Source organism: Dromiciops gliroides, chromosome 3 (assembly GCF_019393635.1).
Source record: "Dromiciops gliroides isolate mDroGli1 chromosome 3, mDroGli1.pri, whole genome shotgun sequence".
Classification (NCBI taxonomy): domain Eukaryota; kingdom Metazoa; phylum Chordata; class Mammalia; order Microbiotheria; family Microbiotheriidae; genus Dromiciops; species Dromiciops gliroides.
Window position 1 is genome coordinate 243,350,490 of NC_057863.1, and position 26,784 is coordinate 243,377,273.

General features: G+C 36.1%; 1 protein-coding gene and 1 pseudogene across 4 annotated transcripts in view; both read left to right on the plus strand.

Moving 5' to 3' along the window:
- PPP2R3B (protein phosphatase 2 regulatory subunit B''beta) overlaps positions 1-26,784 on the plus strand; it is a 115,453-nt gene that overhangs the window by 64,033 nt on the left and 24,636 nt on the right. For all 4 annotated transcript variants that reach the window (XM_043994413.1, XM_043994414.1, XM_043994415.1 and 1 more), the window contains exons 6-10: positions 2,046-2,132; positions 3,700-3,856; positions 8,005-8,053; positions 21,205-21,294; positions 21,439-21,614. In XM_043994413.1, the coding sequence (XP_043850348.1) occupies positions 2,046-2,132; positions 3,700-3,856; positions 8,005-8,053; positions 21,205-21,294; positions 21,439-21,614 (559 nt within the window). The remainder of the gene's footprint in view (positions 1-2,045; positions 2,133-3,699; positions 3,857-8,004; positions 8,054-21,204; positions 21,295-21,438; positions 21,615-26,784) is intronic.
- LOC122746022 lies at positions 22,144-25,710 on the plus strand (annotated as a pseudogene).

Here is a 26,784-nt window from a genome sequence, read left to right on the forward strand (position 1 = left end):
GCCTCAGTTTTCTTATATGGAAAATGAAGAAGTTGGACCCAATCTAATCCAATATCCCTTTCATTTAAAAATTTGTAATCTTATTATTCTGAAGTGACTATTTACAAGTAAGGGACAAGATTAAATTGGGATCTGCCTGTATATTTGAAGTTTTAATGAACTTGGGGTCAGAAATACTCAGTAATCAGATGGCTACCTCTTCAGTAATGTTTCTTGTCTATCATTAACAGAGCTATACATTTTTTCCGATGTGAATCTAACAATTCACTTGGAAAGTGCAGTACCAAATTAACTCAGAAGAACTTCTTACCCTCCATATGCTCTATTTACCATCTAAAGTTCTTACTAACTTTCTGACCTTAATTTTCTGTCATAAGGTAGAAGCTAAGATAGGTGAGAAGCACAGGTTCTCTTATTTCATTAACAACAAATATGGTATGATAATTTAGGGAGCCTTTAGAAATATTTGGAAGATGAATATTAATACATAAACACATAATTAAACTCAATAAATTCAGTTTTTAAGGTACTACTAGCAAATGTGTTAGACTTTTTTGTTTGTTTGGTTTTTTTGGTGAGGCAATTGGGGCTAAGTGACTTGCCCAGGGTCACACAGCTAGTAAGTGTTAAGTGTCTGAGGCCAGTTTTGAACTCAGGTAGGTCCTCCTGAATCCAGGGCTGGTGCTCTATCCACTGTGCCACCTAGCTGCCCCCGAGTGTGTTAGACTTTTTGATGATGATTCTTCTCTCTTCTACTTTTTTTGCCCCGGGGAGGGGGGGGGCAGTGAGGGTTAAATGACTTATGCAGGGTCACATAGCTAATGTCAACTGTTTGAGACCGGATTTGAACCCAGGTCTTCCTGAATCCAGGGCCAGTGCTTTATCCACTATGCCAGCTAGCTGCCACCCTCTCTTCTACTTTTAACTATTTTAATATACATTCTCTCTCAGCAAAAGATAGGTTGAGGAAGGTAAATAAGCTGACACTATGAGTTAAAATAAGATGCCTTAATTTAACAACATTCCTTTCTCCATTAGCACACATGAATCAGCATTTCAAAGGCGTTATGAGTATATATTTAAGACTTCTTTTTATAGGTGGTTGCTGTTATTGCTATTATCATCATTATTTATTGCTTCCTACTCACCACAAGTGCTTTTCATCTAGTCTTGGGCTCTTTATTTTCCTTAGCTTCAAAAACCTATTATTTGTGATATATTCCTTTATGTCCTGTTACTAGAATAGATATCATAAACCTTAAAGCACTCTGTAAATATGAGTTGATATCACACATGATTAGTTCTTATTGAACTGCATTAAACAGTGCAATATGAGACTAAAATTAGTTTACTCATTTCCTGTTGCTTTTTTAATAACCTTGATTTTAAAGATAAATACGTTGTCTCAATTGGCACCATTGTTAAATCTTTTTTTATGTCTTAAAATAGCTAGATGACATAATGACATAATAGATAATATGTTCTAAGGCATGATATCTACATAGAAAATTATAGCACTATAAATTAGGAATTATTTTACCCCTGTACTGTAAAGACTGAAGTAAATTTTTTTGGGAACCTTATTTTAAAAACATGGTTTAAATCAGTCAACTTCAAAATTCATATCAGCACCAGATTTTCTTGTGCTGTGTGTGACTGATTTTAACTGTGACATGTTATATTGTGAATTAAACAGTAGTAACTGTTATATAAGAACTTTTGATCTTAGCACTGAAGCTAAATAAAGTCACATGGTAAGATAAGTGAGCATTCCTTAGTTTTTGTGTTTTTTTATTTACAACATTTCTGAGCTGATTTACATGCAAATATTAAAGAGAAATTGCATTTTTATACTTGTGTTTGAGAGACCTTAAAATGGTTATAGAAGAACAGAAGGATCAATATAAATACTGTACCATTACCTGAAGTCTAGACTTTTAAAAATCCTACTTACAGGATCCTTCCCAGTTTTTAAAAAGAGCCCATTTTAATAAAAATACAGTGATGCTCATTCAACTAAACACAATTATTGTTACTTGTTGCAGGTCATACAACGGATTTTTTATACAGTAAATAGGTCCTGGTCTGGGAGAATCACTTGTACTGAACTGAGAAAAAGCAGTTTTTTGCAGGTATATTTCCTTTTTATGAGAATAAGCAATATAGTTTCTATTAATTCAGAAAACTTGTTGATATCTTAGTATCTGAAGCCTATAGAATTTTGGATTGTTGTCAATTTTTAATCTGTATATTGCTGCATGGAAATAATGGTAGTTACCTGTTTCACATCACCATCTTTTAAACGACTAAAATATTTATCAATTCACGTTAATCACTTATTATTTTGTGCTAATGATTTCATGCTAAAGTAAATGCTATTCCAGAAATCTTTGAGTTACAAATTTAATCTCACCTGTTACTGTCAGGAGCAACAAGTCTTAGTTTAAAAAAATTCAAGTTATATAAATTTTATGTTAGTTTACCTTGACAAGTGCAAGTATTAAAATATATAATTAAGCACGTAAACAAAAGTAGCTAGTCATCAATCAGTTATTGTGTTTACTATGCACCAGTCACTGTGCCTGGGATAGACATGCCATGACAATACAGACAGAAAGCAAGAGGAGAAGGCACTCATAGCTCAGGGAAACCAGAATTGCCTTCTGCAGAGTCTCCAAGTAAAAAGGAAGCAGGCAGAAGTAAGGAGGAGAAGCATTATACACATCATGGACAGCTAATGCAAAGGCATGAAGGCTTATTGTACCTGGATTGTACAAAATTAGCTCCCCCCTAAAAGAAATTGTAACAACTTGTACATTTATCTGTAAATTTACTTATCACTTTTCAACCCCAAGTTGAAGAATGTGGTTATCTACACTGTCCTTATTTTTTATGATCCTTTGTTTCCTTTTTTTCTCTGTATTTAACACTGCTGTGACTCTTGTTGCCATTAATTGCATAGTTGTCAGTGTGTATAATGTTCTTTTGGCTCTGTTTTCGTCTTTTAAGAATTCAAATATTTCTTTAGTTCTTTTTTTTTTTTCTTTTGTAAGGCAGTTGGGGTTAAGTGACTTGCCCAGGGGCACACAGCTAGTAAGTGTTAAGTGTCTGAGGCCGGATTTGAACTCAGGTACTCCTGACTCCAGGGCCGGTGCTCTATCCACTGTGCCATCTAGATGCCCTCTTTAGTTCTTAAAGATAATTTCTGATAGTACAATAAAATTTTTTGTATTCACATGATAATTTGTGCAACAATTCCCAGTCATTAGAAATATACCGATTCCAGTTTTTTGCTGTTAAAAATAGATCTGTAAGAAATATTTCAGTTGTTTTTTTCCAGGTAAATAGGCAATTAACAATAATCTCTTTGGAATATTGTCCTAAGAGTCTTATTACTGGGTCAAAGAGTATATAACTCCTGCTGAGTAATTCCATGTTGCTTTCCAAAAAGACTGAACAAATTTAAGTTTCCAACAGCAGAATAATGTGTTTGCTTTACAATAGCTGCCCCAGCAACGGATTTTCTTTGCTAATTTGATGAGTATCATTGAAAAATATTGGAGTTGATATAATTTACATTTCTTCAATTATTAAAGATTTTTAACATTTTTTTTGGTATGGTTGCTGATTATTTGGGCGGGTTGTTTTTTTTGGGGGGGTGGAGCTCCCTTGTCTTAATACATTTTTTTCTTCCCACAGAATGTTGCACTATTGGAAGAGGAAGCTGATATTAACCAGTTGACAGAGTACTTCTCTTATGAACATTTTTATGTCATTTATTGTAAATTCTGGGAACTAGATACTGACCATGATCTCTTCATTGATCCAAAGGACTTAGCCCGACATAATGACCATGGTAAGACAAATAGCAGATCTGTAAGTAGAGTCATACAGTATTCACTATTTGCATGCTGTGCAACTCAACAGTCGCTGTGTTTGTATGGCAAACACAATCCAGGACAAATCCTAAAAAGAGATTTCCTATTTTGTAATTTGGTATTGCTTCCACTCTGAGTTTTATAATAAACCTACTATGAAAATTTCTTCCCCAAAGACCAGGTTTTCTAGAATTCTAATATTAACATATTGGAGCATCTCCCACATATTAAACATTTAATAATGGTTGTTGAATCAAATTGTAGCAAAAACATCTTTTTATTGGGGGGGGTAGGTATTTTAGCTTCCACATCGCTGAATTTTAACAGTTCATTTTATCTTAATTTTTGTAATGGAATGTGTTACTTCAAACAGTTGTGTGTGAATCAAATCATATTTTAGATACTCCAGAGAAGCTTGAAGTTTAAAGGTTTTTTGAAATGGAATCTTTATTAAAGCAATAATTGTGATTTATTTTTTGTGGAAGTTCAGATTTTCCACATACCATATAGACTGTTAGAACTAAAAAGAACATTAGCAATCAATGCAACCATTTATTTTATAGAGGAGGGAACCAAAGCCCAGAGAGGTATAGTAATTTTCCCAAGGTTACTTAGATTTCTTTAAAATGAGCAGAGGCAGCGTGGTATATGGTGTAACAATTGGAATGACGCCACCTGCTGGAGACTTCCTGTAGAAGAGTTCCGCCCATGAAGCGAAGGTCTTTGAGGGCAAGACCAGGAGTCTTTCTTTGGCATCAGGAAGTGACGTTTGCTAGTGGGAGGAAGAAGGAAGAGACTGGCGCTCGCTCTCACTCTCTTTCCTCTGGATTCTGGTGGAGAGCGGAGCTAGAAATGCGCTCTCCCTTTAATAGATAGGAATCTAGGCCTTTTTCTCTCTCTTTACCAAATTCTTATTCTCCTTAATAAATGCTTAAAAGTCTAACTCTTGCTAAAGCTTATAATTTATTGGCGACCACTCATTGGATATTTTAGACAGTTTAGCTAGAATTTTAGCCCTTAACAATGGGAAAGATTGTTAGCTTTAGAGTCCTCAAACCTGAGTACAAATCCTGGTTCTTTCATTTTCCATCTTTATGACTTTGAGCAAGTTATTTAACTTCTTTATACCTCAGTTTCCTTCTGTAAACTAAAGTAGTTAGACTAGATCAGAGCTTCCACTTGCAACCCCTTTTCACCCGAGAATTTTTTATGCAACCCTGGGTATATAGGTATTTAAATAGGCATATGTAACTTTTTACTGTTGGCAAAATTTTTATGACACCCCTCACCCCCCACCCCTACACACACATTCAGATTCAGTTACCCGACCCCATATGGGTTCACAACCCACAGTTTAAGAAGCTAGGGACTAGGGAGCAGCTAGGTGGCGCAGTGGATAGAGCACTGGCCCTGGATTCAGGAGGACCTTAGTTCAAATCCGGCCTCAGACACTTGACACTTACTAGCTGTGTGACCCTGGACAAGTTGCTTAACCCTCACTGCACCTCCAAGAAGCAGCAGCAGCTAGGGAGTAGCATGCCTTTGCATAAATCCAGCTTCATAGAATTTCTTAAGTACACTTTTTAAAAAATCTTTTTTTCATGTAACATTTGTCAGAATACTACAAATGCCTTTAAAACAATGTTAGTTTTATTTATAATTATGCATACTGATAAGCAAAATATATATTGCATACTTTAATGCAAATTTAAGATTCTGAATATTAAAATTAAACTTCAGATATACTCTATGGCTGAATGCCCAAAGTGCTTTGTACCTCATCTCCCATTGTACTTTTACCTTCTACTTTGTATTGTAGGTACTCTTATATATGTTATTTCCCCTACTAGACTGTACTCTCCATGAAAGGAAGATGGAATCTGACACATAGTGCCAGATTGACATAAGTAAATATTTGTTGAATGAATAAATATTGTTTGTAGAGTAGTCTTTTATTTATATCATAACATTTCTTGCAATTTGCAACTTTTTATTGGACCTAAAAATATACTCTGCTATTAAGATAAAATTTCTCCAGATGCACAGTCTCCTGTGGAATTAATCCTGAAGAATGAAGGGAGTCTACACAATCTTCTTTCTGAATGCTTAGTACTTAGCTGATTCCTTAGCTAATAGTGAAGGAGTTTCAGTAATTACCTCTTGGAAGGGTTTTGTTGGTTGCCTGAGATAATAGAATTCCATTATTATGAATTTCCCCAAGGCTTAAATTACGTTTAATGATTACATTAAATAATTATGAATATCTCATTAATTTCCCATTTTAAATTTTTCTCCTTTTTAAAAGCTCTCCATCAAGTTCTTAGAAAAGTATGACAGCAAATCTCTCTTATGTTCTGAATTGACCCAGAATAAATGGCAATGGAAAATTGTCTTTTTTGTTTTTGTTTTTTGTTTTTTTTTGGTGAGGCAGTTGGGGTTAAGTGACTTGCCCAGGATCACACAGCTAGTGTTAAGTGTCTGAGGCCAGACCCGAACTCAAGTCCTCCTGACTCCAGGGCGGGTGCTCTATCCACTGCACCACTTAGCTGCCCCAGAAAATTGTCTTTTAAAAAAAGAAGTTAGAATTAATACAGGCCAATAGCAACCACTTATTTAATTTTGGAAAAATTTACCCCAACAATTTTATGGGGAAAAAAAGCCTATTCATTCAAAAATTCTCATAGCTGTAAATATAAACCAAAACAAAAATCCCTTCCTAAATGTCCAACTATAGGTAGTTAAATAAATGTAGCTGGATAAATTAATATAATCAAATACTGCAGTTCAGCTAGTACTGTTAAGTATGAGGAATACAGAGAAATCTGGAGGGAATTTCATATAATAATTTAAATCAGGAAAAAGGGAACTATAAACTAGCCATAACCATACAAAAAAACTGAAAGAGAATGACTGTAACGATTGGAATAACGCCACCTGCTGGATACTTACTGTAGAAGAGTTCTGCCCATGAAGGGAAGGTCTTTGAGGGCAAGACCAGGAGTCAGGAAGTGACGCGGGCTAGTGGGAGGAGGAAGGAAGAGACTGGCGCTCGGGCTCGCTTTTTTTTTTCCTGGGGACGCTGGCGGAGAAGGGACCTAAAAATGTGCTCTCCCTTTAATAGATAGAAATCTAGGCCTTTCTCTCTCTCTTTACCAAATTCTTATTCTCCTTAATAAATGCTTAAAAGTCTAACTCTTGCTAAAGCTTATAATTTATTGGCGACCCACTCATTAGATATTTTAGACAGACTAGCTAGAATTTTAGCCTTAACATGAGTGAACAAAGAATCTTAATTAGAACTTTGAGAGACATTTTTAAAATAAAACAAGTTTAAAATTTAAAAATAAATTGTGCAGTAATAATAGCTAACATCTTTATAGAATTTTAATGTTTGCAAAGAACTTTAAAATATTATCTCATTTTTATCCTCATAACAATCCTAGGAGATAGATATTATTGTCATTGTTATTTTACAAATGAAGAAACTGAGACAAACCTTTGCCCATACAGAATGACTTGCCCAGGGTCACATGAATAGTAAATGTCTGAGGCTGATTTGAATTAGAGTTTTCCTGACTTCAGGTCCAGCACTTTATCCTTTTCATCATCTAGATACTTCGTAATGTAGGCTGTTAAAGGTATGCTGTTGCTATTTTACCTTACAAGTAGTACAGTAGAAAGAAAAAATTGAAGAAGATTTAGAAAAACAGATTTTAAATCCCATACATACCCGTTGGTCAATTCACTTAAAATTTCTGAACTAGTCTCCACACAGTAAAATGGTTCTAATAACAATACTATGGCTGTGGAGAAGCAGACAGTAAACTTTTTTGGGGGGGGAGGTGGCAGGGCAATCGGGGTTAAGTGACTTGCCCAGGGTCACACAGCTAGTAAGTGTTAAGTGTCTGAGACCAGATTTGAACTCAGGTCCTCCTGAATCCAGGGCTGGTGCTCTATCCACTGGGCCACCTAGCTGCCCCTCAGACAGCAAACTTTTAGTCTTAATTTTCTTATCCTTCAAAGTTTAATGATAAGTAAAGTTCTACAACAGTTATCATCATAATCAATTGCTTTCTGAAAACTTATGATATAGCTGAAAATTATAAGTTAAATTATTTTTTTACAGCTATATCCAGTAGGATGATTGAGAGAATATTCTCAGGAGCTGTGACAAGGTAAGCCTAATGTGTTTTAGTTTTTAATATTTAATTCTATACTTTCAACCCTTTCAGGTTTTCTTTTTAAAGGTATATAGCTTTCAAATTCTTAATAAGTTACTATGAATAAATTAAAAACATTTTTTCAGTGTGGAATATGTAAGGGAATTTATATAAGCTTCTTTGTAAATAAGTGGCTTTTCCCCCAAAATTTGATTTGAAAAGTGTCTGACTAAAAATATTTTAGAGTACATTTACTATCTCTATAGATTTCTGTGCTCCTTCTTAACAATAAATTTTACTATTACTTTATCTTACCCTAACTTAAACTCAGTTGTTTTCTTAACTCTCTTATTTATGCTTATGAGAGAAAGCTACCACTATGGATTTTTCTGGTATAATTCAAATTTAATCTGGTAGTGCCACCATTTCCCTGCTGGATTTCCTTCTGATCTCATATGTTTATTTTATTTTATTTTTTTAAGATTCAGTGCCAATTTTTTCTTTCTTCTTTTTTTTCAATATCAGATTCACTCCCAAACACATCTCCCTATGTCTTTCCCACCCTGGTCCCCTAATAGGGGGAAAAAAACCCCACAAAGAAGCTTTAATATAGTCATTACATATAGGTCCTTTCCTTCTTTATTTGATTTCTTTGCCTAGTAATGGTTTCACTGGGTTGAAGGGTATCCACAGTTCAATGACCTTTTTTTTTTTTTTTTTTTTTTGGTGAGGCAGTTGGGGTTAAGTGACTTGCCTAGGGTCACATAGCTTGTAAATGTTAAGTGTCTGAGGCTGGATTTGAACTCAGGTCCTCCTGACTCCAGGGCCAGTGCTCTATCCACTGCGCCACCTAGCTGCCCCCTCAATGACTTTTTATTGTAATTTCTACGTGGAATTACAATTCTACCTGTAATTCCAGATAGCTTTGCAGAATGCCTGGACTTTTTCACATATCTCCCAACAGAGCATTAATGTCGATGTGCTTCTACATCCCTTTAACAACTGTCATATTTCTTCCTTTTTTTTCTTTTTTTGGTCATCTCTCCCTGTTTACTGGGCAAAGTGGAACTTCAGAGTTGTTTTAATTTGTATTTTCGTATTACTATTTTATTTAAGCATTTTTTCATGTAGTTGATAATTGGCTTTCTTCTTTTGAGAACTGTTTCCATATCCATTTGTAATGGCTCTTGTTTTTATATTTGAATCAGACCTTCATATCTTGAATATCAGACATGTATGAGAGAAATTTATTACAAGGCCCCCATCCCCCAGTTAACTTTTTTCTCTTCTAATTTTAATGGCATTGATTTTATTTGTACCAAAACTTCTCAGTTTTTATATAACCAAAATTGACCTTTTTATCTCCTATGAACCTCCCTATATCCTGATCAAGAACTCTTCCCCTATCCATGGTTAGAAAAGGTATTTCCTTACCTGCTGCTCTAATTTATTTTTACGACCTTTTATATATAGGTCACAAAATCAATTTGGAAGTCATTCAACTATATGGTGTGATAGGTTGGTTTAAATCCAATTTCTGCCAAAACTGCTTTCCCAGCAATTTTTATTATTTATTATTTTTTATTGAATACTGAGCCCTATCTCAGTAGTTGGTTTCCTTGGGTTTATTGAATATTATTCTATGTTACATTGTTTCTGTGTCATAATCTGTTCCAGTGATCATTTTTTTCTAGCTCTTAACCAGTATCAAATAGTTTTGAAAATCATTGTTTTATTTGAGATGTGGTACTGCTAGACCTTCTTTTTACTTTTTCCATTATTTCCCTTTGGATTCCTGTCCTTTTCTTTTTCCCAGTGAATTCTGTTATTTTTCTTTCTACAAAGTAATCTTTTGGTAATTTGGCATAGCACTGAATCTTAAGTTAATCTAGTACTGTTATAATTTTATTATATTTTAATGTTTTAAAATATAGTTAATATCTCTCAGAGGCCAGGTCTGTCTCACAGCAGTAAATGGTTTGGGTTTGAGACTAGAAAAAATTCTAGATGTTCATAGACCATCTTGTAGTTACCAAATCATTTACTTAGTGATAGCATGGAAAATATATTTAACAAGGGTATGTAATTGATTCAGTTGAATGCAGCTCTTTTGTTTCTATATTTGCCATCGTTTATCAGGCCTAAGAATTCAATTTCTACTCCTATGCTACCTTTTGTAGTCAGGCAACTAGAAAACTACATCACTGGCTTGATCATTTGGAAACTACATCAGCTGGCCCCTTAGACAATTAAGTCACAAGGATAGTTTTATTACCTTTTAAAGAAAAAAAGGCCAGTCTTCTTGAGGTAGATGTTATTCCTACAGTATGCTGTCCCTTGGCAAGATCCTAAAGGTAAATTCTAGAGGATTTTCTACCACTTAAGTATCATAGGGCTGCTACAGGACAAACCTGATCTCAAGGTTTTGAAAAGTCTATACAGTCAGCACTGGAGAAAAAAAGAAAGAAAGATAGCCAAAAAAACTAAGCACTGCAAAAGCCTCTTGAAGGAGTGACAGGATATGGGAAGGGAACAAAAACAGGAGATCCCAGGCTTTACCCCTCCCCTTTAGAAAAACTAAGTCCTGGATCTTAAAGACTTGGTCCATTTGATGAGTGAGGCCAAATCTTAGCCACTCATCATGGGGTTCTTGATATAAAGTGATAATAATGAACAGCAGCAGCACCAGGAATATCAGGGCCATGAAGTAGGGGGTGATACTTCTGGAATAGTCATCAATCAGAATCATGATCATCTATTGTTAAGTAGTTCACAGGTCATTAATGTCTTGTATGAAGCCTGTCTAAGAACCATGGTCAGTACCAGCACTTGCCCTGTACTGTTCCCCAACCTATCTTCCTAGATTTTCCATCCATAAGAGCTGCATTTGGAAAGAGTACCAAATTTTAACCTCTTTAAAGACCTCTGCTAAAAGATTCTACCTTTTTTCTGCAAAGGCTTAGTAGAGATGTTCACCACTGCCATCCCCTATCATTATAAAGCAATGCACTCCCTAATAATTAACCCTTTGTCCATCAAACTTTCCATGAGGAGTTGTCTCTTGAGCTTTGGGTAATATACTGACAGCAATGCAGAGGGGCTTTATCAGTTCCAGATTATACTAGGTGAGGAGGGAGCTCTGATAGTCCTACCCAAGCTACTGCCCTTGGAGTGCCTACTCTTTTGAGACTCAAATCCCTATGCATTCTGCTGCTTCTGAGCTACAGCATTACCAATGCTTCTGCCTCTGAAAGTAGAAATGCTTTGCTCTTTCCTACCTGTTGCTGCTGTAGTCAGAGCTGTTGCCTATTTTCCTCTGAGGCACCTACTGGTACCCAATTCCATTAGGGCTAATAACACTACACACTGTTGATTGAGTTCATTTTCCTGCCTATTTCCATTGGGACCTATGATGCTACTTTGTGTTCTAGTGTCTATGGGTTCTGTTGCTATACCGTTGTGCTAAGGCCTAGAGATGTTCCCCTTTTGCCAAGATGCCACTGCTCTCTTGTCCTGCAGTCAGGCACTACAATTCACAGGAATATCCATCCCAGTATCCCTGTTCACCCTCATATGCTTGACGAGATGCAAAGCAGAATAGATAGAACATGTATTCTAGTTGTCGTGTGCAGAAAGTTGCTATGTCTCTGAGGGTGGAGGAGGACATATGGGGTTTGTGGACTATTCCTCTGGGAGCCCTCTCCCAGTTTTCACTGAAAGTTCCATTAAGAAAAAGTGTTGGGGCAGCTAGATGGCGCAGTGGTTAAAGCACCAGCCCTGGATTCAGGAGTACCTGAGTTCAAATCTGGCCTCTGACACTTAACACTTACTAGCTGTGTGACCGTGGGCAAGTCACTTAACCCCCATTGCCTAAAAAAAAAGAAAAAGAAAGAAAAAGTGTTACTTGGATCCATCCAGTCTGGAGAGCAATTTGGAACTATGCCCAAAGACATCCCCCAAAAGAGAAAAAGACCTATTTGTACAAAAATATTTCTAGCAGCTCTTTTTATGGTAGCTAAAAATTGGAAATCAAAGGAATGCCCATCAATTGGGAATGACAGAACAAACTGTGGTATTTGATGGTGATGGAATATTATTGTGCTATAAGAAATGACAAGCAGGATGATTTCAGAAAGGCCTGGAAAGACTTACATGAACTGATATATAGTGAAGTGAGCAGAACCAGGAGAACTTTGTGAACAGTGACAGTAATATTGTTTGATGAAGAACTGTGAATGACTTAACTATTCTCAGCAATATAATAATCCAAGAGAATCCCAAAGGACTATTGATGAAACATACTATCCACCTCCAAAGAAAGAACTGATATTGATGGAAGAAACTTAAGCATGCTATTTTTTCAATTTCTTTTATTTGTTTTCTTATACAAAATGACTAATATGGTTTTTACATAATTGTACATATATAACCTATATGATTACATACTGCCTCAGGGAGGGGAAAGGGGATGTAAGGAAGGAGGGATAAAATTTGGAACACAAAACTTTAAATGAAAATGTTTATTATTATTAAATTTAAAAAGAAAAAGCATTACAGTTTCAGTTCACAGTTCCAGAGCAATAGTGGAAATTGACTTGTTTTGAATTGAGACAGCCCTTCTGTCCTCAGCCAGTAAACTAGCTAGCATTTGTCAAATTTATCCACATCCCAAATTCTGGAAAGGTCTCCAGGGTGCCAGGGCGATATAAGTACTATCCTGTCAAGTACTGCTCCCTGCCCAAATTCTCCTCTTTTCCAAATTTACCTCACCTTTCCAGTCTCTCAGGTTTGTAAGCTTTAGCTCTATCCTTGACTCCTCACTCTTACCCTAATTAGTTACCAGATCTTGCCATTTCTTTTTCCATAAAACCTCTCACCTTCTTTCTACTCATGTAACTTCCTCCATACTTCATGTCCTCATTGATTCTTTTTTTGGGGGTAGGGCAATGAGGGTTAAGTGACTTGCCCAGGGTCACACAGCTAGTAAGCATCAAGTGTCTGAGGCCGGATTTGAACTCAGGTCCTCCTGAATCCAGGGATGGTGCTTTATTCACTGCGCCACCTAGCTGCCCCCATCCTAATTGATTCTTGCTTAAATTATTGCAATGACCTATTTAATCCTCCTGCTTTAAGTCTTTCACCCACTACTGTCAGTTCTCCACACAGATGCCAGAGTGATTTTCTGTAAGCACAGGTGTGCCTATATCACTTCCCTACTTAGTAAGCTACAGTGCCTTCTTACTGCCTCTAGAATAAAGTAGAAACTCTTCTATTTTGTATTAAAGAACTTAATTTGGCCCAAACCTATCCTTCTATGTTATTATGCTATGTTATTCCCATTCTCAAAACTCTGCCGTCCAGACAAATTGGTCTCTCTTTACCTGACATAGTTCCCATATTCATGCCACTGTACTGGCTACCAGAAATGCATTTCCCTTTTTACTTCTATCTCAGACTCTCTTTTTTCCTTCAAGACTCAGTTCAAGTACTACTTTTCACATGAAACCTGTCCTGATCTCTCAACCCTTCTTCTACCCTTCGCTCTGTGCCCAGACTACTTCGTATTTATTTGCATTTGTTCTTTTTATATTTATTCTAAATATATTTATATGTGGACTTGTTTTCTTCCCCATTCAAATATAAGCTCCTTGTAAGGAGTGATTATTTCATTCTTTTTCTTTGTGTCTCCAGTGCCAGGCAGAGTCCCTGAAACTTAATAAGAATTTATTCATGCATAAAATAATATAGTACATAATAGATATTTACTGATTCATAAAGCATATAAAAAGTACTAGGTGGTCCATTCATATATAATTCTTAATATCCAAATTCCATTTATTAGAGCAAAGCTTCTTAAATTGTGGGATGCAACCCCATATGGGTTGGTTTTTTTTTCTCTTTTGTTGATCAGTGTTTAGATTTTTTTCAAAAATACTTGATGGTTTTGAAGATTACTGCTTTGTAGTCTACTCTGAGATCTGGTACTGCTAGATCTCTTTCCTTTACATTTCTTTTTTTCATTTGATAATTCACTTACCACCTGGAAGCAGCAGGTAATTCAGTGGATAGAATACTGGGCCTGGAGTCAGAAAGAACTGAATTAAAATTCAGCCTCAAACAGTTACTTGTGATGTTATCCTGGGCAAGTCACCTAACCTCTGTTTTCCTCAGTTTTTTTATCTGTGTAAAATGGGGATAATGATAGCACCTACCTCATATGGTTCTTGTAAAGATAACATGAGATAAGATTTGGAAAAGAAAAAACGCTTATTTTCCCCTCCTTTCCCACCGTCCACTGACTTTGCTCTTACTGCTGAGCAAAGCTGGAGAAAGTCATAAAACCAGGCGGACATGATTGGGATTGGGAAAAACTTACAGTGGAAGGTGGGATTTTAGCTAGGACCTAAAGGAAGTCAGGGAAATCAGGGAGTAAAGATGATGAGGGATAGAATTCCAGGCATGGGGATTAGCCAGTGAAAATGCTTAGAATCGGGGTAGCTAGGTGGTGCAGTGGATAGAGCACTGGCCCTTGAGTCAGGAGGACCTGAGTTCAAATCCAGCCTCAGACACTTAATACTTATTAGCTGTGTGACCCTGGGCAAGTCACTTAACCCCAGTTGCCTCACCAAAAAAAAAAAGAAAAGAAAAAAGAAAATGCTTAGAATCAGGAGATACAGGGGTGTCTTTTTTGTAGTAGTATTTTATTTTATTTTCCAATTACATGTAAAGATTGTTTTCAGCATTCATTTTTATAAGATTTTGAGTTCCAAATTTTTCTTCTTTCCTCTTATCTCCCCAATACAGCAAGCAATCATATATGTTATATAGATATATACATACACACACAGTCATGTTATATATATTTCCATATTATTCATGTTGTAAAAGAAAAATCAGAACAAAAGGGGAGAACCACAAGAAAGAAAAAAATAACAAAGTGAAAACAGTAGACATTGATCTGCATTCAGACTCCATGGTTCTTTTTCTGTATGTGGAGAGCATTTTCTATCATAAGCCTTTTGAGGGGGCAGCTAGGTGGCATAGTGAATAAAGCACCGGGCCTGGATTCAGGAGGACCTGAGTTCAAATCCAGATTCAGACACTTGACACTTAATAGCTGTGTGATCCTGGGCAAGTCACTTAACCCTCATTGCCCACCCCCCCCAAAGTCTTTTGAAATTGCCATGGATCATTTTGTATTGCTGAGAAGAGCTCAGTCTTTCCCAGCTGATCATCACCCAGTGTTGCTGTTACTGTGTACAATGTTCTCCTGGTTCTGCTCACTTCATGTAAGTCTTTCCAGGTTTTTCTGAAATCTGCCTACTCATCATTTCTTATAGTACAATAATATTCCATCATATTTATATACCACAACTTGTTCAGCCATTCCCCAATTGATGGGCATCCTCTTGATTTCCAGTTCTTTGCTACCACAAAGAAAGCTGCTATAAATATTTTTGTACATGTGGGTCTTTTCTGCTTTTTTTTATGACCTCTTTGGATATAGACTAGTAGTGTTATTGCTGGGACAAAGAGTATGTACAGTTTTATAGCCCTTAGGGCATAGTTCCAAATTGCTCTCCAGAATGGTTGGATCAGTTCACAACTCTACCAGCAATGTATTAGTGTTCCAATTTTCGCACCTCTTCTCTACCATTTATCATTTTCCTTTTTTGTCATATTATCTAATCTGATAGGTGTAAGGTGGTACCACAGAGTGGTTTTAATTTGCATTTCTCTCATCAGTAGTGATTTAGAACATTTTTATATGACTATAGATAGCTTTAATTTCTTTATCTGAAAACTGTCTATTCATATCCTTTGGCCATTTCTCAATTGGTGAATGATTTGTATTCTTATAAAATTGATTCAGTTCTCTATATATTTTAGATATGAGGCCTTTAACAGAAACACTGGCTATAAAAATTATTTCCCCATTTTCTGCTTTCTCTCTAATTTTGGTTGCATTGGTTTTGTTTGTGCAAAACCTTTTTAATTTCAGGTAATAAAAATGATCCATTTTGCATGTCATAATGATCTTCATCTCTTGTTTGGTTGCCATCTATTGTTTGGTTGCAAATTCTTCAGGGTTGTTGTCTTTGAGGAACATTGAAAAGAGTATGGACACTTTAGTCACTTTATTTACATAATTCCACATTGCTTTCCAAAATGGTTATACGGATTCACAAATACACCAAAAATGCACCAGTGTGCCTGTTTGCCCACAACCCCTCCAACACTGATTATTGCCATCTTTTGTCATTTTTTCCAATTTTTAAGGTGTGAGGGTCATTTTGATTTGTATGTCTCAATATTAGTGATTTGGAGCATTCTTTCATATGGTTGCTAATACTTTGCAATCTTCTTTTGAGAACTATTTCTGTGTGTTGTGTATATACATGCATACTCATATATATATATATATATTTATATTTATATGTTTACACACACGTCTGTAAATTTATTTATGTATCTTGGATACTAAATCTTTTCACGAATTCTTATTGAATGTGTGATAGTATTCATTTGTAAATCCATCTGCTCCTGGGCTTTTTTCTTTGGGGAATTCATTTAGGACTCAGGCAACTCCTTTTTTCTGAGGTTGAGTTAATTTACTCTATTATTTCTTATTATCTGGGTATTTCGTATGTGTAGATATTCATCCATTTTGTGTATCAGTTTTGTGGGCCTCTATAGAAGTGAAATAATTTCTATTAAATAATTTTCTTTATTTTCTCTTCATTTGTTGTGAATTTTTTTCCAGTTTTTCATCTTGGCAATTTAATTTTTCCCTCTTTTTAAATTCTATTAGCTACACTAGTGCATCTAGTTTGTTGTGGTGGTTGGTTTTTTTTTTAAACCAACAAAAACAGCTCCTAGCTTTATTTATCAACGATTTCTTGCTTTTAGTTTTATTAATGCCTTCTTTGATTTTCAGAATTTTTATTTTTGTGTTTGAGGTTTTATATGTTTTTTAGTTGACTGCTATCTTCGTTGATCTATTCTTCATTTTTCTTATAGTGTTTGGAGATAGATATTTTCCCTGAAGGGCTACTTTGACTCCATTCCAAAAGTTTTATTATTATTGAATTTCCTTTCATAAAATTAAGTGCTGTTTCTAAGATTTCTTTTAGTCTTCATTAATTGGGAGGGAGCCAAATATATTTCTACATCAGATTCTGCATGAGTGTATATGTGTGTGTGTGTGTGTGTGTATGTATATATGTATATATGTGTATATATATAGAGAGAGATGTTCAGTACTCCTTTGTATAGGTCAGGTAAGAGTTCAGTGTCTATTTTCTCTCCCCACTTCATGATTATATTCTCTTCTTAAAACCATACCCTATCCTTATATTTCTCTTAACTTTCCTTCTGTAACCCTTGAAGATAATGGAATTCTGAAAGGACATTTGTCTCTTCTCTTCCTGTTAGTAAATATTTCATTAATCACATAACCCCTTCAAGTTCTTCCAGTGTATTTACTTCTAGTTTTCTTTTCAGCTCTGCATTTGCAGCTCCAATCTTTTCATCAAGAAACCTAATGACAGGGTTTCTACTCAACTTGGGTCTTTTCATCTGAAATGCTTAAAAGTTTCTGCTCTATTAAAGATCCATTTTTTCCCCTCATAGGATCATACTCAGTCTTTCAGGGTTGGCTATACTTGGTTGTAATCCTTTTTGAAAATTTCATTCCAAGATTTTTTTTCTACTTTATAGTAATTGAAGAAAAGTCTTGCATGAGCATGGTTTCTTGGTAATTGAACTTTTTTCCCTGTCTGTAGCATTTTATTTTTAGAAGTTTTGGATTTTGGCTATGATATTTTCATTTTGGGGTTTTTTTTCCAGGAAAGGATAAGTAGATTCTTTCTATTTTCACATTACCCTCTACTTTTAATAGATCTGGGAAGTTTTATTTTGATTTCTTAAATAAGGTATCCAGATTTTTTAATTTGGTCATGGTTTTCAGGAAGTCCAATGATTGTTAAACTCTTTCTTCCTGACCTGTTTTCCTGACCAGTTGTTTTTAATAGTAGATACCTTATATTTTCTTTTATTTTTTCATTACTTTGACTTTGTTCAAATATTTCTTGTTGTCTCATTGAGTCATTGAGTTCTGTTTGCTTCATTCTATTTTTTAGGGCATCCTCCACTTCGGCAAGGTTTTCCCCTTTTGTATGAGGGAGTTTATACTGGCCTCCCTAATGCACCTCCTCTCCTGCCTCTACAAACTTCTAGCTGATTTACCTGAGTTTGAGCTGGTTTTCCTAGGACAACTCCCCACCCCCCATCCTCACTTCCATGGGCTTCCACATTTTACCTATACTTGTATTGTGTTCCATGGTAAGATCCCTCTACTTGCCTCTGTCAGCTTCTGGCCATCTTTTTTGTTCAATTCTGGATGAAAGCATTTAGTTCTGATTCTTTTTAGTTTTTTGTTCGTTTGTTTTTTAAATCCTTGGTCTATTTAGGATCCTTTTCAAATATTCACTGGGCTTATGTGGATGAGCTGTCTAATTACCATCTTACCTGGAAATCTCCATTATAGATGATCTTTCAAATGCATAAAGTCAATATTTTAAAATAGAAATTATCTGTTTTCTATCTAAATTTAGTTTGACATTATTAACTGTCGTGTGTGTATATATACATATATGTGTATCTATGGATATATGTGTGTATGTGTATACACACATATATATCCATAGATACACATATACATATATATGCCATGTATACACACATGTGTGTATACACATACCTGTGGGGGGGGCACCAAGAATACAAAAATGAAAAACTGTACTACCTCTGTCCTTGAACAAATTTGTACAATATAAGTGTGACGTTTAAAATCTAATGTGTTGGGGGCGGCTAGGTGGCGCAGTGGATAAAGCACTGGCCCTGGATTCAGGAGTACCTGAGTTCAAATCCGACCTCAGACACTTGACACTTACTAGCTGTGTGACCCTGGGCAAGTCACTTAACTCCCATTGCCCCCCCCCCCCCCAATCTAATGTGTGGTTACATAAGATAGAACATGATAAGGGAAAATAGAGATCCAGACAGATGTTCTAATCTAAGTCATTTTGAAAAGGAAGGGGATGCTTTTAGCTGTGTTAAGGTAAGCTTTAGGAAGTTAGCACTTGAAGGAATAGAGTAATTCCAACAGGCAAAGAGGAAGCCAGTGGGATGACCTTTGGACAGGACTTGGGGGCAAACTAGCATTTCAAATCTGTGAGCAAGTAAAATGTGAAATTAACTGGAAAGTTAGGTTGTGGTAACATTATAGAAGGTCTTAAATACTATGTGGGAGAGTTTGCATTTTATGGTGCAGGACATAAGGAATCACTAAGATTTTTGAGTAGGGGGATGATATGGTCTAATACATGCATTGGGGCAGCGAGATGGCACAATGGATAGAGTGCTACGTCTGGAGTCAGGAAGACCTGAGTTCAATTTTGTCCTCAGATACTTATTAGCTTTATGCCCCGTTGCAAGTCACTTAACCTCTGTTTGCCTTAATCCACTCGAGAAGGAAATGGCAAGTCACTCCAATATCATTTGCCAAGAAAACCCCATGGACAGAATTGACATGCTCTGGTCCATGGGGTCATGAAGAATTGGACATTACTGAATGCCTGGACAACAACAACAACAACAATCTGTGCATTAGAAAGATGGTTTTGGCAGCCATATGGAGAATGTATTGGAGTGAAGCACTGGAAGTGAAGGTTGATGTGATGAAGGAATAGTATAGCTTTGTGAATGGATAAAAGTGACATAAAAAAAAATGATGTGGAGGTAGAATTGACAATTGGATGTGAAAAGGGAGGGAGGGAAGAGTAATAAATGAAGGGTGTTACAGTTGTGATTGAGGAGGAACATGTTAATGCCATTAACAGAAACAGGGCAATTAGAACGAGGGCCCAGTTTTGAAACTAAGATGGTCAATTCAGTTTGGGACAGCCAGGTCAAGATTTCTAGAAGGCAAGGGGGCAGCTAGGTGGTGCAGTAGATAAAGCACCAGCCTTGTATTCAGGAGGACCTGAGTTCAAATGTGACCTCAGACACTTGAAACTTACTAGCTGTGTGACCCTGGGCAAGTCACTTAACCCCAACTGCCTCACCAAAAAAAAAAAAAAAAGATTTCTAGAAGGCAGGACACAAAACTTAAAGACAGAATTAGAACTGGGTATACAAATTAGTTTTTCATCTGCATTCTGTTGGTGGGGTAGGAAAAAAAAGATGATAGAGGAGAGAAGTGTTTAGTAAAATATCAAGAAAGAGCTAAATTGTCTTGTTCTTTCTAGTAATAATATGGTATTTTTTTAACTCTTTATGTGTTTTTGTGTTTAAAAAAATACAAAGTTGATAGAACAAAGCTTGAATGTTTTGCATTATTATTTCAAAGGGGCTAGAAGGATCAGTGGATATAGGGCATGGGCAAATGAAAATGGGAACCAAAGGCAGAGTTAGGTCAGCAGGGACAAAAGTTTAGAGAAAAATGGTCCTTTTCTGGGCTCTTTAAGTTCTCCTTTGGCAAGTGGAATCACAAGCTTGGATAACATTTTAAAAGTAAATAAGTAAACCCAGTCAACCAAGTATCCTGAACTTAGATTTTTACTGCTTCACCTCCATCGCTTCATCTTGTGGTTTGCCACTTCAAACATCATAACTGCATATTGAGCCAACATATATAAAAAAGTAGTAGTCTAGCTTAAGTTGGTAGTGTTGAATCACAAGACTTTTAGGATATATGGGACACAAACACACACACACACACACACACACACACGGTATAATTGTATACAGGACAGTTAAAATGAGTCAGAAACTCAAGCATTCAAACCAAGCATAGTCATCTATTACATTTTACTTTGAATAACATGGAAGAGAAATAAAAGAAATGTGATGGTTATTCCTCCCCTTCAAATTTTTATACTTAACACACTTTCCACTGTTTGAGAGTATGGCAGATAATTAGGAATTAGCCATAATGTGTTATTTACCCAGGTTTTAGGGTTGTATTTTCTGGATTTTTATAAAATATAGAATAGCTGGAAGGGGACTGGCTAACCGTTTTAGCTGATGCTATTTGAAGTGTTAGGTGTTTTGTTTTCCTCATGCTTCATTATATTTTTCTTGATCATTTCACTGAATTATAGGGGCAGAAAAGTACAGAAAGAAGGAAAAATAAGCTATGCTGATTTTGTCTGGTTTTTGATATCTGAAGAAGACAAAAAAACTCCAACCAGGTATTTTTTGTTTGTTTGTTTTGTGATCTATTTAATAGATATATTCAGTATGATCAATGTTATGGGCTACTCATTTGTTTCCTTTTTATAAAGTGTTTGGGGAAGGCCAGATTTTTTTTGCCATTAACATATCTATAATTTCAGTATTGAATATTGGTTCCGCTGCATGGATCTTGATGGAGATGGAGCATTATCAATGTATGAGTTGGAATATTTCTATGAGGAACAATGCCAAAAACTGGATAATATGGCTATTGAGCCTCTACCATTTGAAGATTGTCTTTGTCAGATGTTAGATCTCGTGAAACCACAGTGTGAAGGTAATGCTGGCGTCCTGCATTCCCATTCATTTCAGAGTTGTCACATTCTTGCTTTGGCAGGTATAGACTAGGATAATACCTCATTATTGCCAGAAAACTCATAAATTCATGGCTTCTCTCTAAGATTTTAGATAAGGATTCAAATAAGAACTCCAGCTAAAGTAAGTAATTAGTTCTATTATTCCTCCTTACCTCCACTTCTTAGAAGGCCTCATTTCCTTCAAAATTCAGCTTACAACAGAATGCCACTCTCTCCATGAAACCATTCTTAATCTCCTTCCCTCACACTGTTACTTTACCCATGGAAGTGTGTTTTTCCCCAAGACAACCAAAGTTTTCTATTGACAAGAAGTTTTTCATTCTATCTTTGCGTCTCTGGTCCCAGCACAGTGCCTGGCACCTGTTTGATAACTGTTTCCTGATTGATTGCCACGGAAATAACAGACCACAAAGTTACCCTTGGAATTTGAAAATGGGGCATTAGTAATGTAAGGTCCATTTGGGCTGGCCCATCCTCATAGAAAATGTCATGGCTTCAGAGGAATACTCAGGAAAGAGTGCTTTTATAACCACAGTTGACTATTTTAAGCCTGGAATGGATGAACAGCTGTCCTTTCCGGCAAATGACTGCCTAACTCTTATTTGGAGGCTTTTAAACTTTAAAAATCCTTTGGTCTCTTAATCTTATAGCTGGTGCACTACAGGAATGACATGGCAAATAAAAGTCATATTGAAGTGTGCAGTGCACCCTGGCAGGTCTAGGCAGTTTGAAACCATTTAAAATAACCATTGCTTCCAGGAACCTAAAAAGTTCAGAAACAGATAGGAGACAGGAAAAGAATGAGACTGAGAGTCTGGCAAGTCAGCTTTGAAAAAGAGAAAAGTCTCCTCCAACTTCACATAGATATTTTAAGAAAGAACTAGCCAAACTTTGTTATTTTTTTATAGTTAAAAACTATAGTATTATAACATAAATCTCTCTCAAATAGTAAAAACACTGCCTAACAATTTTGTCTTAAACATAAACTATCAAATATTATGGATAATTTATATAACTATTCCAGTTTCTCACTAATTTGTTATCTTGGGACTAAAAATGTGATTATCCTTTAGGTTTTCAAAGAATTTTCACTGATAAAAACTTTGAAAGGAAAATAGCTTTCTAAGACTGTATTTGCAGAAATAAAGAAGTAGAGGGAATTTCCTTACCCTGTTAAGTTACCCATTTCAATGAAATCACAGGTCTGATGCCTGTCTCTATTCTTAATAACCACCAGGAATGTACAGAAAAGAAAGGAAAGAAAGAAATAAGTATTAAGTACCAATTGCATGCTAGGCCCTCTGCTAAGTACTTTACAAATATCTCATTTGATTCTCATAACAATCCTGTGAGGTAGGTACTATAATTATCTCCTTTTTACAGTTGAGGAAACTAAAAGCAGACAAAGGTTAAGTGATTTGCCCAGGATCACACAGCTGATAAATGTCTTAAGACTGATTTGAACCCAACTTATCCTGACTCCTATTCCAGAGCTCTAGCTACTGTGCCACCTAGCTGCCTGTTATTTAAACCGCAAGGGGTTTTTTTGTTTTTGTTTTTGTTTTTGTTTTTGTTTTTGTTTTTGTTTTTTTGTGGGGCAATGGGGGTTAAGTGACTTGCCCAGGGTCACAAAGCTAGTAAGTGTTAAGTGTCTGAGGCCGGATTTGAACTCAGGTACTCCTGAATCCAGGGCCGGTGCTTTAACCACTGCGCCATCTAGCTGCCCCCAAGGGTTTTTAATTACAAAAGGGAAATGTTACTATGTTTCAGAAAATCTTTTCAGTGGATAGCCCTGGTCATCTCAAAATAGAATAGAAACATAATTAGACTTTCTCATTCATATATGTGTGTGTATATCTTCCCTTATTTACTGACTAGCCCATTCTCTTAGTTATTTGCCTCAGTGCCAGTCCTTTCAAAGATTGTTTGAGTTGAATGTTTGTCTGAGCACTCAGTAATTCTCATTGGAATAAAAATTGAATTGATGGGAATTGATGAGGTCACCCAGTGAGAGTTTGTTTTTTGTTTTTTTTGTTTGTTTGTTTTTGTTTTGGTGAGGCAATTGGGTTTAAGTGACTTGCCCAGGGTCACACAGCTAGTAAGTGTTAAGTGTCTGAGGCCGGATTTGAACTCAGGTACTCCTGAATCCAGGGCCGGTGCTCTATCCACTGCACCATCTAGCTGCCCCACCCAGTGAGAGTTTAAAAAGAGAACAGAAGTGGCTTCAGGACAGATCTGGCCTTGTGGTACACCCACAGTTAGGAGGTCATAATGGAAGATAAACTAGCAAAAGAGTCAGTGAAGAGGGGATCAGAATGATAAAAGGAAATCCAAGAGAACAGTGTTACAAGAAACCCAGAGAGAAAGAGAGCATCCAGGAAGAGCAGATGATCAACAGTGCTAACTGCCACAAAGAGGTCAAGAAAGAGGAGTACTGAGAAAAGGCTGTCAGATTTGAAAATTAAGAGATCATTGCTGGGGAATGGATAAACAAATATGATACATAAAAGTAATGGAATATTATTGTGCTGTGAGAAAAAATAAGCATGATAAATATAGAGAGAAGCATGGAAAGACTTAGATTAAGGAAAGTGAAGTGAGCAGAGTCAGAAAAACTAAAATAGACCACCTACAAAACAAAACCACAAAACAATCAAAAGGGAATGTTTTAATTATATAATTGACCAAACTTGGCCCCAAACCCCCTTTAAATGGGGTAGGGTATATTGGTATGGAACAAAGCATTACAATATCAGATATTTTTAGATGTGTTCATCAGTTTTGCTAATTTTTTGCTTTTCATTAACTTTTTCTCTTCATTCTCATCTTTTTTTAAGGGATGGCTCTCTGGGAGGGGGATAGTAAGATACAGGGATTAATCTAGGTGATGTAAAAACAAAAATGTCAATAAAATATTTTTAAAAGGACTGGCATGCTGGCCTTGCTCCCAGACACTGAACTCAAACAGGAGACACATGCTCATCTGGGACAGTATGGGGATGCTATAGGCAGATTCTTTTTGGGTTCATGGATGGCAAGGAACGTGGCCTACACAGCCAATACAAGAAATGGACCCCTGTGGCTGACTTCACCCACCATGACCAAAGTGCTTCCTTGTCAGCAATGGCTCTAAATAGCCATTTGGTGGTCATTGGAAGCAAAGATGAAACAATTAACTGTGTGAATATAAAAAAGATAGAACATGGAGCACTGCTGCATCTTACTGGCACAGTAAATTGCCTGAAATTCTTTGGTAACTGACACTTAATTGGTGGGGAAGAACATGGACTAAGTTGTGTTCAGTATGCAAAGAATACTTGAAATCTATTAAAGTACAAAAGGGACATGTGACTTCTTTTTCTTTCATCCATCTGGCAAATTGGCATTATCAGTAGAAACAGACAAGACATTATGCACATGGAAATTTATTGAAGGAAGATCTGCATTCATAAAAAATATAAAATAAAATGCTCATGTAGTTGAATAGTCTCCTAGTGGAGAGAAGTATATAGTTGTCATAATAAACAATTTAGACATCTATCAACTTGAAACTCCATCCATTAATGGTACCATCACCACTGGAAAGAGAATTTCTTCTGTTACATTTTTTTCAAATTCCATACTTGCTGTGGCTGGACATAAAGAAAGTTGTAAGGTTAATTGACTATAATTCACTAAAATGTCTCTGAATTTAAAGCTCAAGAAACCAGTAAAAGACAAGCAACTTTGAAGTACCAGAGCATCATGTTATTGTTATGTTTTAATCAAAATATGGAAGCATAATCAAAATAAGAACAACTCCACCATCTTTGGTATGTGAAGTAAAGACAAACTTAGATGCCATCAAGTAAGGCTGACCAGACTTACGAATGCCAGAGAACAAGTTTCTACAATTGTAGTACTTTTTTATGTAAACAAAGAACAGGAATCCTAAACTTGCCCTAAAAATATGATTCAAAAGGAAGACAGCAGTGATCTAAGAAATTTGGCTAGGTTGAGATTAGTGATAAACCAACAAAAGAAAATTGGAAGGTAATCTATAAAAGAAGAAAGTAAAAAACTCTAAACCATTGAAAATTCAAGAAAAAAAATTTGAAAGGAGAAAAATGAACATTATTAATTTTAGAGAGAAGAGTTTCAGCTTAATGATGAGGTTAAAAGCCAGATGAATGAAGAAAAATGTTTATTTTTGTTTGTTTGTTGTTTTTTGCAGGGCAATGAGGGCTAAGTGACTTGCCCAGGGTCACACAGCTAGTATCAAGTGTCTGAGGCCAGATTTGAACTCAGGTCCTCCTGAATCCAGGGCTGGTGTTTTATCCACTGTGCCACCTAGCTGCCCAAGAAAAATGTTTATTGAATACTCATTATTAAGCACTTACTATGTACCAAGTACTATGTTAAGGGCTAGAGGTACAAGTACAAAAGCATAGATATTCCCTGCCCTCAAAAAGTTTACATTTTATTGGAGGAATACCTAGGGGATTGGTGACCAGGGAGAAACATTTTGATCAGGAAAGTTAAAGGAATGATGAGTATGGGTATAGGAGAATAAATTGATGTAATCCAGCCAGAGAAATTACAAAATTAATTTGATCATGGCTCATATTTACAAAACTGGTAGGGGGAGAAGAGTATATGTACCATTTCCTTTTGCAATAATTATTAGTATAATAATAGAACAGGCTTTGACTTTAATCTTCCAGCCTCTACTGCTAGGTAGGGTCCCCCAGAAGATTTGTTCAGTAGTTTCTGTCATGTCTGACTCTTTGTGACCCCATTTGGGGTTTTCTTAGCAAAGATACTGGAATGGTTTGCCATTTCCTTCTACAGCTCATTTTACAGATAAGGAAACTGGGACAAAAAGACTGACTTGTCAAGCATCACATAGCATGTGAATGAGGCTAGATTTGAACTCTGTTCTTCCTGCCTCCAGACCTAGAGCTCTGTCCACTATGTCACCTAACTGCCCCTCCCCAGATAGTATCGATCTAGTAGTCTCTTCAGGATTCTAAGAGTAATTCGAGGAGCCCCCTCTGTTATGTTCCTTCCAACATAATTTAACTGGTTGATATCTCCTCAATATTAATTAATCAAATATCATTTAGAATGGAGAGAAGAGGTAGTAGAACA